The sequence below is a fragment of the Astatotilapia calliptera genome, chromosome 17 (assembly GCF_964374335.1).
Source record: "Astatotilapia calliptera chromosome 17, fAstCal68.1, whole genome shotgun sequence".
Classification (NCBI taxonomy): domain Eukaryota; kingdom Metazoa; phylum Chordata; class Actinopteri; order Cichliformes; family Cichlidae; genus Astatotilapia; species Astatotilapia calliptera.
In genome coordinates, this window is record NC_137438.1 from 28706052 (window position 1) to 28721507 (window position 15456).

Genomic DNA, 15456 nt, shown 5'->3' on the forward strand with positions numbered 1-15456 from the left:
ATTTCTTATGTACTTTTTTATTCTCACCACTTGGGGGCAATGTTTACCCAATTCCCAAGAAAACAGGCACTAACTCAACCTTTAACTCCACTGTTAAATCACATGGATGAAAAAACAAAACAGCAGAATGTAAGAAACATAAACCTGCTGAGCAGTGAAACAGTGCGCTTCATTGCCTTCCGATGAGCCGTTATTATGAAACACATACAGCATTGTTTTGCCCTTGAAACGCCTTGTAAAAGCAGGCCCAGTCTTTGTCCTCTCCATATGAAAAAGTCTACTGTGTGATTTGGCTTTTTAATGCGATGGCAAGGCGTTTTCAAAGTCTGGCTTTACTGACTAGCTGTGAATGGCTCCCTAGTTCCTAGTTGTCATGGTTCAAAAAACGCTGATGGCGGCTGCAAAATTCAAATTGGGTGCGAGCCAAACATGAGGCAAGGGCTGGAAAGAAGAGAAAGAACCAAGGTAGGGATAAAAAGTAGAACCACTGAAGGTTTAAAAAAAAGACTAAACAAACAAACAAACAAACAAAAAAAACAAGATAAAAAATGCTCAGCATGTTTGTGTGAATTCTCCACACAAAATTATGACCACTTACATCCCACTTTTTTCACACGTGTCCCTCGTCTGTACATTTCCTGGGCTAACATTCCTGTCTTTTTTGGCCATCTGAGCACGTGCAAGGTTGGGTGTCTGGTTCTCATTCTGGTAGCGAAAATATTTGCAGTGCAGTGGAGAGCTGAGAGAAGCCTGTCCCCACTTTAAACATGGGGTGTGCCACCTCGTCTGTAATCTTGCCAAGCTGGAGTATACCCACTGGCCTACTTCTGTTGGTGTGAGAAGTTCTAGATGAATGAGACAACGTGGGGGTGTCGCGCCATGTGTGTGTATGGGAGGGTAGTAGTGGTGTAGTGGTCAGCTTAATCCTGCTGGGTACAACAGAGGGTAATTTGAGGGAGTCTTTGGATATTTGTGCATATTTCTTAATGCGTCTTGGTTGGTAGGATGATTGAAGCACAACTCAGAACAACTGTTACTGGCTAAGTTGCTGGATTGTACTTTCTTGGAACGCATAATTAGTGCGTATGTGTGTTTAATGACTCAATTTCGTGCTGGTGTAATATTCAGATTACTTCCATGTTTAGAAGTTTTGGCATACAATGGCTATCTGTGTCTGTTTTTTGGGAGTCGCCACACTTACTAATAAGCCAGTGGAGGTCTGACGCTAGAGAAATGAGGCTGCACATCAGGATGCCCTTGAGCATAACATTTAAAACCAATTGTTTTAAAGCCAACCAAAACAGCAGAATGCAGGTGTACTGATAAGTCCCAGGTGTGACTGCATGTGACGACATTAATACAGGATGTTGTTGAAAAGCAGCGTGCATGCTCAGCAAACCCTCCGAGGATACATAAAGGTTAAAGAAGGGTGTTTAGCGATTGCCGGCTCCTACCTCTTGGCAGTAGGAAAGTATCTCGAGCACTCAGCACCGTCCCAGGCGCAGTAAGGGTCTCTGGCCAGGCAGCACTCAGCGCAAGCTTTCCCATACACTTCGCAACGGTGTAAAGACATCTGTGATACACCCAGGGCTGAGCCAAGGTACAGCTGTTGCTGTGGGAGTCAGAGAGAGAGCAAGGATGTAAAAATTAAATGTTCCTGTGCGCCTCAGTTGGAAGGGTTCTTGCAAAAAAGAAGGTGCTTGTGGGTTTAGTTCTCAGTGGGCACATTCTTTGCTTATGGGTAACAGTGTATGTTTAAAGACTGAGAATTTCTCGCTTTTTTGTTTCACGTGGACCTTTACCCTTGTCAACAGCTTTTGGATTAATTACAAAGTGAGAAAGCAAGTTTTTACCTGCTTGGTGGACAGCTCCATAGCAGTGATGGGAGTAGGCTCCTGTACAAAGCAAATAAACCCCATTTAACACCACCAATATGTGTTTTTATAGGAAGGCTATTAGCACGCAATTACAAAACGTCATACCCTAAAGACAGTCATCTCTTCCAATACAACTTCCTCGAGGTCATGCCAGCTTTCTCTGGGGATCGTAACCACCTTCAGCACTGTTCCTGTATCTGAAATGCAAAAGACAGCATACAGTTAGTGTACATGCAGGCCTGTGCTGGTCATAGATTAACATCCGTGGTGCATGTATGTACGGTTTAAGTAATAGATTAGAAATACGTGTGTGTGCCTTCTTCAAAATACATGTTAAGTGCAAGAAGAAACATGGAAATAGATCAAAAAATTAAAAATGATTAAAATAGATTCTCTGGAATCTTCGACATGCCGGACAAGTGCATTAAGCTTTCCAGCATATTTTCCTTTGTTCAGTCACTTTTCTTTCTGTTTGGTTTTTTTTCCAGTCTTTCTCTGTTCAACGTCCGTGTTCTTTTACTCATCCTAATCTTTCTATTTTATTGCCCAGTCTAAAACACAGCTTGTTCTTTATAACTCTGCAGAGAAAAGCCAGCATCCAGGACTCTCTTCATTGTTGACACTGAGACTGGTGTTTTTCAGTTGCCATTTAATGAAGCTGCCAGGTAAAGGCACTGCGAGGCATCTGTTTGTCAAACTATAGATTCTGATGTGCTCTTTCTCAGATGTGCACAAAGAGGCCTCCCACTTCTCTCTCTATTCTTATTTCCTGGAACAATGATACTCTGTGAGTTTCAAAGAAATGTCTTTTCTTTGTCCATTACAATAATCCAGATGCTCAACTATCCAAACATTTTGCTCCTTTAATCAGTACAACAGTTTTCAGCTGTGCTAACATCACTGAGAAAGGGGTTTCCCACCGATCAGTCAGCTTTATAAAGTTGATAAACTGGAATTAAGTACCACAAAGAACCACTGGAACACAGGAGGGGTCTTTGTGTGCCTAGACAGATATTCCATTAAAAATCCCTAATAATTTATGACTAATGGTCCTGTTAGTCGTTAGTTGTCTTTCCCCAAATTTCTGATTATTTTAATCCCATTTTAATTAAAAACAAATTGAGCTCAGTGGTTCAGGCCAAGAAGTTAATTGGAATCAACTGGTACATCAACTGATACTAATGCCATGTGATGGCTCATGATGATATCCTTTTACACACTCGGGTTGCAATCTCAAAAAGTGAAATTTGGATTCTGCAAGCTGCTTTGAAACCCATCTTCACCCAAGCTCCCCCTATTTCAACATAGACATTTGTTAGTGAGATCAAGCTTTTTAAGAGTATTAGATACTGATGCCAGTACACTGTAAATAAAAATAAAATTGAAAAATTAATTAAAAGTCAGTTAAAAAAAAAGAAAAATATTATTGTAATTTTCAGTGTCTGTTTTTGAGTGGAAATATCTGTAAAAATCTATCTGTGGTTAAAAATGTCTTTAATTTTAAAACAATACACTGGATTTTATTTGAACAGATTTTGTTTGCAGTATATGCCAAAAGTACCTATGGCGGACCACCCTGAAATAAACATATAGAAGCAGTATATTTATTGCAGTGTCATCTGTTGCATACCTGTGCCAATGAACATGACATCATATTGCCCATCCTCTGCCTCCACTTTGTCCACCACCAGCTGGGTAAACTGGTAGTCCACGTCTGTGCGTACCATTATGGGTCGTCCCCCTATTGGGTGCACCGGGTTGTACATGGCAGGGTGACCCCTGGCGAAGGTGATGACATCATCCGGAAGGTCCTTCGTAGAATCGAAACCTCCAAATGTCTTGCTGGGGCACTGAGATCAAGACGTGATATGTTTGTTTCTTCTAATATCGTCTTATAATGTCTCATTATTACTTAAAAATTTACAACATTTTTGCTAAATTGCCTTACAGTTCCAGGGCGAGGGTAGGGCACCCTCCCTTGGAAGGGCACCCACTGGTAGTTGGGTCCATCTCTGTGGGCATAGGGACCCAGGAAAACCCTCCTGATGTCTGCCATGTTGTACATACACACCGCTGAGCCTTTAAATATGTTACTGTGGAAGGAGAGAAAAAGAAATAAATCCAGAAGGGGTGAGTTTAAGGATCAAGAGGGGTAGGAAGCAAGAGGGTGGTGAAATAAAAGAGATGACAGAGACAAACAAAGGGGATTCATAAATGATCGGTCACAAGACAGGGATTAGGAGCTTGTTAAAAACTGAAGAAAGACAACAAAATGACCCATCATCGCACAAAGACAGAGCGGAGCAAAGTTGTCATTACTTGAGTACAGCAATGACAGATTGGAACTTCTCTCTGATTGCTTCCAGCCTCTTGAGAACAGACAGGAATTTGGGCACACCACCAACAAACCAGGAGACCTGGTTCAGAGCATATTTGAAATCCCCTCCAATATTTTGTGAGCATTTGCTTGAGCCAGATGGGTGGATTTTGCTTTCACAAGGAAAGCAGGCAAGGTCGATCAATCATGCTAAAAAAAAAGGGAAGTGATGTGGATTTTATTTTTTCAATTTAAGCTCTTTCGCGGGTCATCCAGAAGACAGCAGTTTGAGTCGTGAGTCATTAAATGGGAGAATCGGGGAGTTTCACATGAATATTCCAACATGCATACTCCACAAGAGTTATTAAATATTCTTGTGGAGATTATGACAGAATAAGCACGATGCTTGCAGTCTTTGGAGAGCGTGAAGTCTATAAACCTTCCGTCATATCTATTCATCTATTTCACAGTTTTATAGATTTAGAATTATTTACTTTATGAGGATAAATGCCCCCCAAATAATCATTCATTTACTTTCCAGGTGTCACATTTTACAATTACAGATTTTCTTTTGGACAGCAAATCTCCTTCACTTGCAGGAACCGAATGCTTCAAAATGATTCGAGATGTCCTTTGTCTTGCTGACTGCAATGGGAAGTTGTATCAGCCTAATTAGGGATGTGGCTGGCAAACACACAGCCGACAGTACTCCACAAAGCATGGAAGATGAATGGATTAGCATTTGAAAATGTTAATTACAGAGAAATTCAATTAACTCCAGGGGCAAAAAAAAGACGCTCCAATATCTGTGCTTATGAAGAAGGGTGAAAATGTGTTTGTGCAGATACACACAGACACACAGAAAGAGGCATGCAAATTCACCCCTAGAATGCACACGCACACACACACACACACACACACACACACACACACACACACACACACACACACACACACACACACACACACACACACACACACACACACACAGGTACACAATCAGACACTGATCTGTCAGTGGCAGCTTCTTTGTGCCTCATTAAGCAGTGATATTAAAAGCCGGTCCCTCTGAATCTCTGCTCTATTCATCTCTGAAAACCGGCCACTTAGAAAACCAATTAAACCACTCTAATTCCTCAATGCCCCATAATTGAATTTTAAAGTGTACGCGTGTGTGTGCGTGCGTGTGTGGGCAGACGTGGATACGTGGGTGTACGCCCACCAGCGCCCACCAACCTCTGGGTTTTAATACATCCCTGAAAGCAGTGAAAAGCCAAACAGGTCTGGTAAAGCAAGGCGCCTGTCACCATGCGTTAGCCTGCACCGCTCCTCTATTCAGCTCGTCTTATCATTAGCAGTGATTGATGAAGCAGTGCAGAAACAGTACCGGACACACACACACACACACACACACACACACACACACACACACACACACACACACACACACACACACACATCACATTCATCATCTTCATCATCACGATAAGTGCCACCATCTGTGCCATTTCAACTCACTTATCTGCCCTGCCCCATGCCTTCACCTCTCCACATGCTTCAGTAGAGACACACCCGGCTTCTGAAAACCCCATTCGAAGCTGGGGCGGTGGCCGAGGGGGGTGGGAGGAAAAAAAACAACAACAACAAAACCCCCCCGTGGATTTCTGTTAAGTGAATATCATGTTTCTCTCGCTCCCTCCTGCTCCATAATCTGATTTTCCTACAAGCCCGCCAAGGTTTCAGTGAAAAACAGGACAGGTAGTGAGGAATTGGGGAATCGGATAAAAGCAATCTCCAAATCTGAGACGAGGGGAGGGCTACCCTCGGAGAGAAAAGCATCCGTGAGACACCTGTAAGTGGATTACGAGAGCGCCGTCTGGGAATTTGACAGAGGCGCACTTGGTCGCTTGCATCGTGCCGTGCCATTTAAAATGGTTAGGAAATTACAGATAAAGGGGCAGGATAAAGGAGGAGAAAAGAAAGGCTTCTTGAAAAGAAATACGAGGCGCGTGTTTTTCAAATGCAGAGGATGAAACCTATACAGGAAGGCTGACCGTTGAAATAATCGAGTCTTTCTGATCTCTTAGCAACACATCAACAAAACAATTCTGATACTACCAGCATCTGTCACGCAGTTTGAACATTTGAAACCCTTGCATGCTCACTTTGGAGGTCAAGGGCAAAAGACTGTACCTGGATGTGGTGAATACGGCGTAGATAACTGGATTCTTTGGGTCCTTGGAGCTCATGAGAAACACGTCCTCTAAACAGCGAGAAGAATAATGTGTGAAGGTGAAGCTCTGAGGTGAGGTTGGAATTTTTCCACATCGAACAAAGACACAAATAAATAAAATAAAAACGCACTTACGCAGTTCGTCGAAATGTGTGTCAATGCCATTGACGCCAGGAACCGCGCATATTAGCCGCGCTTTGAGAAAAGTGGTCCATTTGTTGACCAGGCTCCTGTGACCTCCCATGTCATTCTGCAACAACATTTGAAGTGCTGTCAGCTCAAACCTCCGTATGCACTTTTGTTAGTAAGGTCCTTGCAAATATCACATTTATTAAAAATGTTACAGAAGTATTAAGTTTCTGATTATAAAACATATTGCAGTAATAAAAATAGGACTGCAGTCTCCTTCTATATTGTATCATGTGTGAAGTTTTGTGATAATATCGTATTGTGGGGCGTTGTGTCTGAAGATTCCCACCTCTAACTTATACTATATAAGGCATTTATAAGGAAGGTAAAGGTTAACTATGGGCATATGATCGTTAACTTTTTTTCAGCAACTATGACTCTGGCTGTTCATTATTACTTTGATTTTCTCATTAGGACACGTACATGTTAATAACTGGCTTTTTAAGGGCTTATAAACTGATAACTAAGGCACATTATAAGAAGTATGCTACTTTTTTGTGTAACAGAATCGTATTGACACCACATCACACTGTTATAACAGTTTTGTGGGGTTGTGTGTGATGTTACCTTACACAGTTGTCCTATTCTGGCAATAGTAGCTTTCCCAGTGTGCTCCCCGTCCATGGCGTTCTCTTTGAAAAACAGGAAGATCTTGTCATCTTCGGGGTTGTCACTCTCAGGGATCAGGTGTATGCCTACGAATCTGGGATCTACAAGAAAGAAAATAGAGGAAAAATAAACAAATAAAGCACATAAACTTTGTTCACACTCATAAACTCACCCCAGCAGACACACAAATACAATTTTACAATCCAACCTCTGTTGGATCATTTCAATCATTTCACCCCTATTTTACACCTCTGTAACCAATCCCCCCCCACGATATTCTCCAGTCACGGCTCGGTAATAGCAGCCCGTCACTTTACACCATGGTGTTATAGTATGTGACTTTACCTCAAGTGAGCGCTCCAAATCCAAATCCCACATAAACCCTGTCTCTAGACCACATCCTCGCAAACACACATGGCTCTGATTGTCCCGGGTAACACTTGAATAAATTTATCCTGACTTTAAGCGCAAGAGGAAATCAAAGCTAAACGTAGGAGCCAAGGCCTTAGGGCTGGGATCTTTTGGCATAAAGGGGGCGTAGGAATCGAGGAAAAGTCGCCGCAGTGAGCCTACGTCCAAAAGCTCGGGGGTTTAAGCGGAGAGAAACAAGCAGTGCCATGTTACACCTCCATGGGCGTTTCAGATATAGAGTAGCTGTGAAAAAGGAGCATGTGGCCAAAGTGGGAGGCAGATTTATAAGGGTTGCGCAGGTGCGAGACCTCTGCTGTGAATTGTGTGTACCCCCAACCCGCACACACTTCATACTTCCATCATGAATGTTTGCCCTTATATGCAGACCACCATAAATTTGTGTGCGCACACCACAGATAAAACAAAACCAAGCTGCTGACCACTGAAGTCATACCACTGATTACCTATAATCCAAACAAAAAGCTGCTTTATTCAAAGGAAATCCAACCATCCATATAAGCAAGAGGTCATTAAAATGTGAAGGAATGCGTAAATGAATCTGGACTACCAAACTACAGTTTAACCCCAAATCCTTTTAGAATCAGCTGCTATTAGGGATTCATTCCCTGGTTTCTCTCTTGATACATTTGAGTACCATATAACCTTGTTGATAAAGCCTCAATAGAATATCTCCACCCCGGTAATCCATGCAATTACAATCCCCTCATTGTGCAGAAGACGCTGGATTCTGCCGAGCCGAATGGATACAATCCCCAGCGTATTTGTTTGAACAAGGTGAAAGATCAATGAGGATTAACGCTATAACAATGACTTCCTCGGTTTATACTGCTCTTTATTAATATGTCACAGTAATCAGCACTGGCGAGACCAGTGTTTGTGATTTTTGATGGTGCCTGGGGAGGGGGACGTGGGCGGTTGAGGGGGACTGGGAGGAATTCGACTCCACTACAGGAGGAAAACAGCTAAGAGCGGATTAGTTCTGTGGGAAAGAGGGTGGGGGGGGGGGGGGGGGGATGGCACAGCTTGAGGGAAAGGTTCAAACTGACCTTTTGTGGCTCCCTAAGTCCTCTGCGGTGCCGAAAGATAGCCAGACAGACTGAGCAGTCAATAACCCTCACTGCAGCGCTAATCTTGCTAGCACAGGCAAATCCACTGACTTTGTGAATGGGCTCTGATATCTGATGTCTGCACATGAATGGAAATGATTGGAGACTTGAGGCTTGCGAGAGAATTTAATGTCTCAAAGTCTGCTGAAAAGCTCAATGGTATACTTTTCCAAATAATGGCCAATGACAGGGATTTCCATGCAGCTTTTAGGGAAAGGTTGAGGTCTATAGAGACCACAATGGTCTAATTTTACCTTAATAGCAAAGTATTTTGAGTCATGTTATCTAGTTTTTGCAGTCTCAAGTGGTTTATACTTAACTGTTGCTACTAGGAATAAATATAATTGAGAAGTGTTCAGCAGAATACACCATGATGAAAAATTCAACTGCTGAATTGAACATGAGAAACAAAAGAATTCACTCTTAGCTCATCTTCTACGATTTTATTTTATTTTATTTTTTACCATTCAGCCATCTTGAATCATGCTGCTCTGTTCTGATTGGATGATGATCTCCCAGCGTACGGAAAATGGCAAAGTCCCTTCCCATGAAGTCAGCAGATGTGCCCGAGTACAGCTCTCCATCTGCCAGCGAGAAAGGATAGTTAGGAACACATGACCAGCTCTGAAGTGACTGCGTCCTCCCTGGAAGTAATAAAAGCACACATCAAACTTACCAAGGAGAAGTGAGGCTGAGAGCATTTTGGGGTCATAGGGGCTTTTCCCGCGGCCGTTCTCAAATTGTGAGGCCAGTCGGAAGATGTTGTCCTGCGGTGGGAAAAGGTCAAAGATCGAAATGAGGGCAGTGAAAGCCACAACGAGCATGGTTAAAGGTACATTTATAGCACGTGTTTCAAGTTACCATACATTCTCATTATAGCGCGCTACTTTGGGGGAGTGGGATGCAAAAAAACACTTCCTCCACACAGGAGAAACAAGAAATGTTTTATTACACTGCTGCCCTTGGTTACCAAATGCACCAAAAAAGGGAATATAAGCAGTAAAATTAAGTAAAAACAGACACGACCTCTGAGTCTTTTAAAGAAAAGCGAGTGAGTTTTTGGTGGCTTTTAATTTATTCAATCAGTTACAGACTGTCAGCACTACTTTAAACTGAAGTGAACGCCTCTATGGTCTACCCCTCCCTACTGCTGGACGGCAGGATCCATGCTAGTACATTGATTAACCTGTAGAAGTTTCTCAAGATGACTGATTAAACTTTAATGCAGGATGGAAGGCTGTTAAATATTCGACAGCTGTAATTGAACCATGTAGTGACCGCTTTTTTCCACTGCTTCGCAAAAAAGACAACACTGATGAGAAGATAATCGTCAGAGAGAATGAACACGGCTGTACTTCAGACAATACTCAGACTTTCTCTCACATGAATTTACTATAGCGCTGTTGTCACATTTCATGCCTTCTTAATGAATGGTCAGTTTAAGATTTAAATGACCCTTTGCATATATATAACTGATTAAAACCCCAAAACATTTGGTTACAATAAAAGCCCCGAATGAATTACCTCTGCCTTCTTGCCCATTTCCAGATAAGCGCAGATGGGGTGGAAGGCTCCTGTGCCACAGATGTACAGATGGGTCTGGTTGTATGGTTGAAGGACACGGATGAAGTTAGAACACTCCTTCTAAAAAAAGAAATGAGACACAGGAACATAAAGCCTCCGCTATTATAATAACTTAATACGGATCAGGCATATTCAAATGAAAAAACTGTGTTTATCTGTGGAAAAAAACATGATTTTCCAGTGAATAATCCAATTTTACACAAGCTGGTGTTGGTGATATAAAGTTTGTTCTAGTGATGAAGTTCACACAGGTTTCAGTGGTAATCGTCAAATGTAAATAGTTGTTTTTTTTGATATATTAATGCAAATACTTTTTACCAAATTATGACGTAAAATTTGCATTTCTTCTAATAGCAGTTTGCTAGAAATTTAAGCATTTTTATGACCGTAAAAAGTAAAAAATAAGAACCTTTCTTTATTTTGGAGACTGGAGTGTGGCAAGCAAACAATTTTTCACAAATCCTAAATATAATAAAAATACTTTTTAAACTTGCAATTACTGAGAATATATTTTTATTATATGAATATTATATTTACAGCATGCATGAAGATCGCTTGACTATAATAATTCGTCTTCATATTAATATGTTTATATGTCAATATGTGTGAAGTGCATAACTTTATAGTTACTGTTGCATGGCTAAACTATTACTTTAAAAGACTGAATTATTTATAACTTTTATATATCCTAAGGTTATAATATGCTGCAGTTATGCTGCAGGCATAAGGTTAAATTTTGTTACAGGCTGGTGGAGTTTTGTACAGCATGCATAAAGTTTTACACCACATTTCCCATGACAATAAAGTTAAACAATCATAAAAACGAGCATAAAACAGACCTAAATTTTGGCCAGAAATGTGAAGTTTTTGGCTATAAGGCTGTGGCTTACAGGATACCGTGAGATATAAGGCTGGAAAACTGTTTTGAATACATTTTTGTTAATGTGATACCTATCTTTGTTTATGCTGTAATGTTACCAGGGTAGGATATTATACAGCCACATGCAACTTTGTGACCTTTGGTCTTCATGAAAGATCCAATATGTTAACAGTAACCTCATTCTGCCAATTGCCACCTTCATATCATAAAGTTTAAATTAACTGGTATGCTTTGTGAAAATAAACTTGACGTTTTTATTAGAGAAAAACTGAAAATAGAGACTAATAGAAAGCAGAATATAATATAGCAAAGATTTGCTGGAATTTAATTTTAAACAGGGACTTTCCAGTTGGTGTGTGAAATTGAGTCTCTTTTAAGGAAATCCCACCTGTAAGGAAAATCAGGCAAATCTACCACAGATCTTTAACGACCCATATGTTTGAATTTACTGAGGATATTTGGGTTGGCGCTGCAGTGCGTGTTGAAAGTCCCAGTGGTGTGAGACTGTTTATTAGAGTGCTAATCAACGGGATTGGTTAATGTAGGAGGCCTATTAGCAGCCTTGAGGAGCTGATTTGGCCACATGTGTTTAAGAGATTAGGCTGGGGTTTGCCTAATTATAAATACATGCTGGATATCTACCTAACAAATAAGTACACATTTGCTCAGGGATTTGCAAATACAGCCCTCGTCACACAGGCAGCCAAATTATCCTTCTTCTTCCCTCCCTAAAACACATGTATCTGTTCAGTCTTTTCAAGCTCGCAGACATTTCGCTTTGATGATTTGATGGTGTCTCTTATATGAGCCGTAAATGGATGCTGACATTTTCCAGTGCTGCTCAAAATAAACTCTGGGATCACTCACTGCAAAGCCGCCTCCCCCCCCCTCAAAAAAAAAGCAGAATTTTCTGTAATTATTCTAAAAGGTAAAAACTGTTGTTTTAGCTCTAACTGTTTCTCCTCAGCAGTAACCTGCACGAAGAGAAAGTTTGACATTTTGGGAAAACCACTGACTTTTTGTTTTTAAAGGCATGAATACCACTCACATATCTTTGTGCCCGAGAGTTAAATAGCTTAGCAAGGTTGTTAGCTGGAGGTCTGTTTGAAGGTTAAAAAAATGAGCTTGTCCATGCATTTGTTTGTATTGTAAAAAGGGTAAAAAAAAAATAGAGTTTGTGGTTTTACAGGAGGCTACTTCATTGATTTTCTCATGGTTGTAACGATAGCTGAAAAAAGACGCTACAGCATAAGGTAGAAAAACAAACTGTACTGAATATCTATGCTGTTAGTTTTTCTGAAACATGAAATTATCAATAATATGACCTACTGTGAGGTACAGCCCATCCAAGAAGATGAGGCTCCAGTTCTGCTGAGCTAAATTCTAGTATTTCTGGTACATTGCCTTAATTAGCAGGGATTGCTAGTGTTAGCTGATAAATATGGTAATTTCAAACAAACTAGCATGGCATTAGCCAAACTGCTAATGAGCTTCAAAATATGAGGTTCAAAACCATATACTGACCACAGTACTGTGCAAAAGGTTTGAGCCACCCTTCATATGCTCTTGGATAATTTGAAGATATCAAAAAAGTTTAAGGCCTAAAAACTACCTACAGCAGTATCTGGGAATCATTTGCTTAATGAGAAATGAGAAAAACTCCAGCTGACCTGACACAGGATCTGAATGATGCATCTGACCCATCAGTCGATCAATCTACTGTTCATCAAAACATCATTAGGAATGCTTTGAGGGGAAGGGTAGCTGTCATGAAGCCATTCTTATGGAAGGCAAATATGGAGAAAAGACTGTGGTATGCTATACTTCTCAAGAAGTGGAAAGAAAAGCAGCAGCGTTTATTAAGCGATAAATGCGAAGTTTAAATGTTTGGCTCAAGTCGTCAAGGAGGAGGTCAGGAGGGAGGAACAACAGTGAGTGTCTACGGCCATCTGTAAAACATGGTGGAAGCTCTGTCATGGTTTGGAGCTGCATTTCAGCCAGTGGTGCTGCGGATCTTATCAAAATTGATGGAATTATTAATAATACCATGAGATTTTGATAGACAATTCAGTACCATCTGGAAAGCATTTGATTGGAAACGGCTTGATCCTGCAGCATGACAATGATTACAAACACACTGCCAATGCAAAGCATATCTTGATAGAAAAACACACAAGGGAACACTATCAGTCATTTGCTTGTCTCCCTGGAGCCTGAACCTCAATATTATTGAAGGAGTCACCTTGACAGAGGATGGAAATAAAGACAGCCTTTGAATGCTTTTCAAGAGAAAGTCTGGAGAACTTTTCCTTAAGATTATTTCAAGAAATTACATGAAAACTTTTTGTATCCACAAGTCCACTGGACTCCACTTGCCTGCCTGTGTTTTGTGAGCATGTGGTCTCGCCGTCCTTGGGGCACATGCATAGTTGATGAATTAATTCAATGCCTTAACTATGCATGTGCCCCAGGCCGCGGACTTCGAGTGGACTTCAAAGAACTATAACGGGAATGTCTGGGCTGTTGTATCTCCAGTTATCCATGCCCGTGTGTGCAACCAAGTTAAATCAAGGCTCAGGAGAGTTTAAGCTTTGGTCATATCAAATATTGATTTTCAAGCTCATTAGAATTGTAAAAACTCAGCTTTACCCTATAATACTGTATATATAATGTATATTTATAGATGTTTCAGTAAATCTCTGCACCTATTTACATTTTCCAATAAAAAATAAAAAAAAAACAAGGGGTGTACCAACACTTTTGCGCAGTACTGTGCATCTATCCGTCTGTGGTGGAGACTCCATTAAGTCCTTTCCACTTATATTTCATTGATTGAACAAACTAGATCGATGTTAATCAGTGAGTGTTAGAGGTGTTGGCAGGCAGATTTTGTTACCTGTTGAAATGGGCAGACTGGTTAATTTCCTGTTTCCTGTCTGTTTGCTGTTACAGCATCTTAAAATTTATCTTACAGACTGTAATATCAATATTCTTGTCTAACTTTTGGAAGAAAGCAAATAACTCTATCTCCTTTAAGTCTAACTGTTCTCTTAATATAAAATCTGTGACATGCTAACAGACTGGGGTTTTCCATGTATTTAAACACCTTTTAACTATGTGTGTTATCATTAACTTAACTTGAAGCCCTGTGACTGACCTTAACCCTGCAAGTTTTTGTGTGTCTGTGGGTCTAATGGTTTTTCCCTCTGTGTACTGCTGAACAGCGAGCGCGCATGTCCCCCCACATCATTCTCACGGCCCTCGTTATATACATTTCATCAGCTTCTATAATCCCCTCCAGGGTCAGCTCTGTTTGGGATTTTACACGGCTGTCTCAGCTAGAATCATTAGCTATGTGGTAGGTAGGTCACACCTAAACACTGAGAGACGGTCGTTATGGTCACTCAAAATTGCGGCTCTTTCTTATTCTGTGGAGAAAAATGACTTCCCTGATCACAAACCATGTCATTATGTGAAAACCGCAACACCCGCAGAGGATAAATGAGTCATTACCGGATGATATTAATGGCTCTCGTTGGATTGGTTGTTAATGCTGACCTCCCATGGGGAAAATAGGTGGACAGATTTGTAAACATTTAAATGACTTGAATGAATTTTGAGATAATGCTGAGTTCTCTAGTTCAATAAAGAAAATGCACTAGAAATGTGGGATAACTCGAGAGTATTATTTTCCCATTAATGTCTACAATAGCTGGACAGCAAATCCGAAATGACATCAGGCACTTCTATGAAATCGTAAATCCACACTCTGAATGCTTTGTTCGGTGAATCAAATGCAACAACTTGGACCATGTTACACAGCCATTCTACCACGGATAGTGATACAGCCATCAGGCATTTTTTAGGGGGCAGCTGTTACATTTGTTCTGCCGCTGTAAACTGTGGTTTGGGGAAATGCATCACTATGGGAGCTCTGAATGCTTTAGTAATGTCCTAATCAAGGCCTCTCCATGCTGTACTCTGTCTCTGCTCTCACCGCCTCATTTTCAAGGGTAAACATTTTCACAGCAGGCAAATACCTCATCATTGCATTTTGTGTGATGTTGTGCTGCCAGAGCACACTCTTTCCACTGCACGAGGGAGTGAAGGTGAAGTATTGCCTACGTGGTTGTGCGAAACCCAAAAAGTCGCTAGTGAGTTAGATCCCAGCGGAACCACTATGATTTAAAAAGACTGCGCAATTCCTGATAATCCTAAAAAACCCAGCA

The 15456-nt window shown here is 40.9% G+C and overlaps 1 protein-coding gene across 3 annotated transcripts in view; it reads right to left on the minus strand.

The window, feature by feature from the left end:
• Window positions 1–15456, minus strand: part of sema3aa (sema domain, immunoglobulin domain (Ig), short basic domain, secreted, (semaphorin) 3Aa) — a 35910-nt gene that overhangs the window by 5892 nt on the left and 14562 nt on the right. For all 3 annotated transcript variants that reach the window (XM_026146365.2, XM_080292189.1, XM_026146366.2), the window contains 11 exons: window positions 10288–10407; window positions 9440–9530; window positions 9228–9347; window positions 7184–7326; window positions 6563–6677; window positions 6388–6457; window positions 3826–3970; window positions 3508–3727; window positions 1983–2074; window positions 1854–1895; window positions 1455–1612 (listed from right to left, as the gene is read on the minus strand). In XM_026146365.2, coding sequence (XP_026002150.2) covers window positions 1455–1612; window positions 1854–1895; window positions 1983–2074; window positions 3508–3727; window positions 3826–3970; window positions 6388–6457; window positions 6563–6677; window positions 7184–7326; window positions 9228–9347; window positions 9440–9530; window positions 10288–10407 — 1316 coding nt within the window. The remainder of the gene's footprint in view (window positions 1–1454; window positions 1613–1853; window positions 1896–1982; window positions 2075–3507; window positions 3728–3825; window positions 3971–6387; window positions 6458–6562; window positions 6678–7183; window positions 7327–9227; window positions 9348–9439; window positions 9531–10287; window positions 10408–15456) is intronic.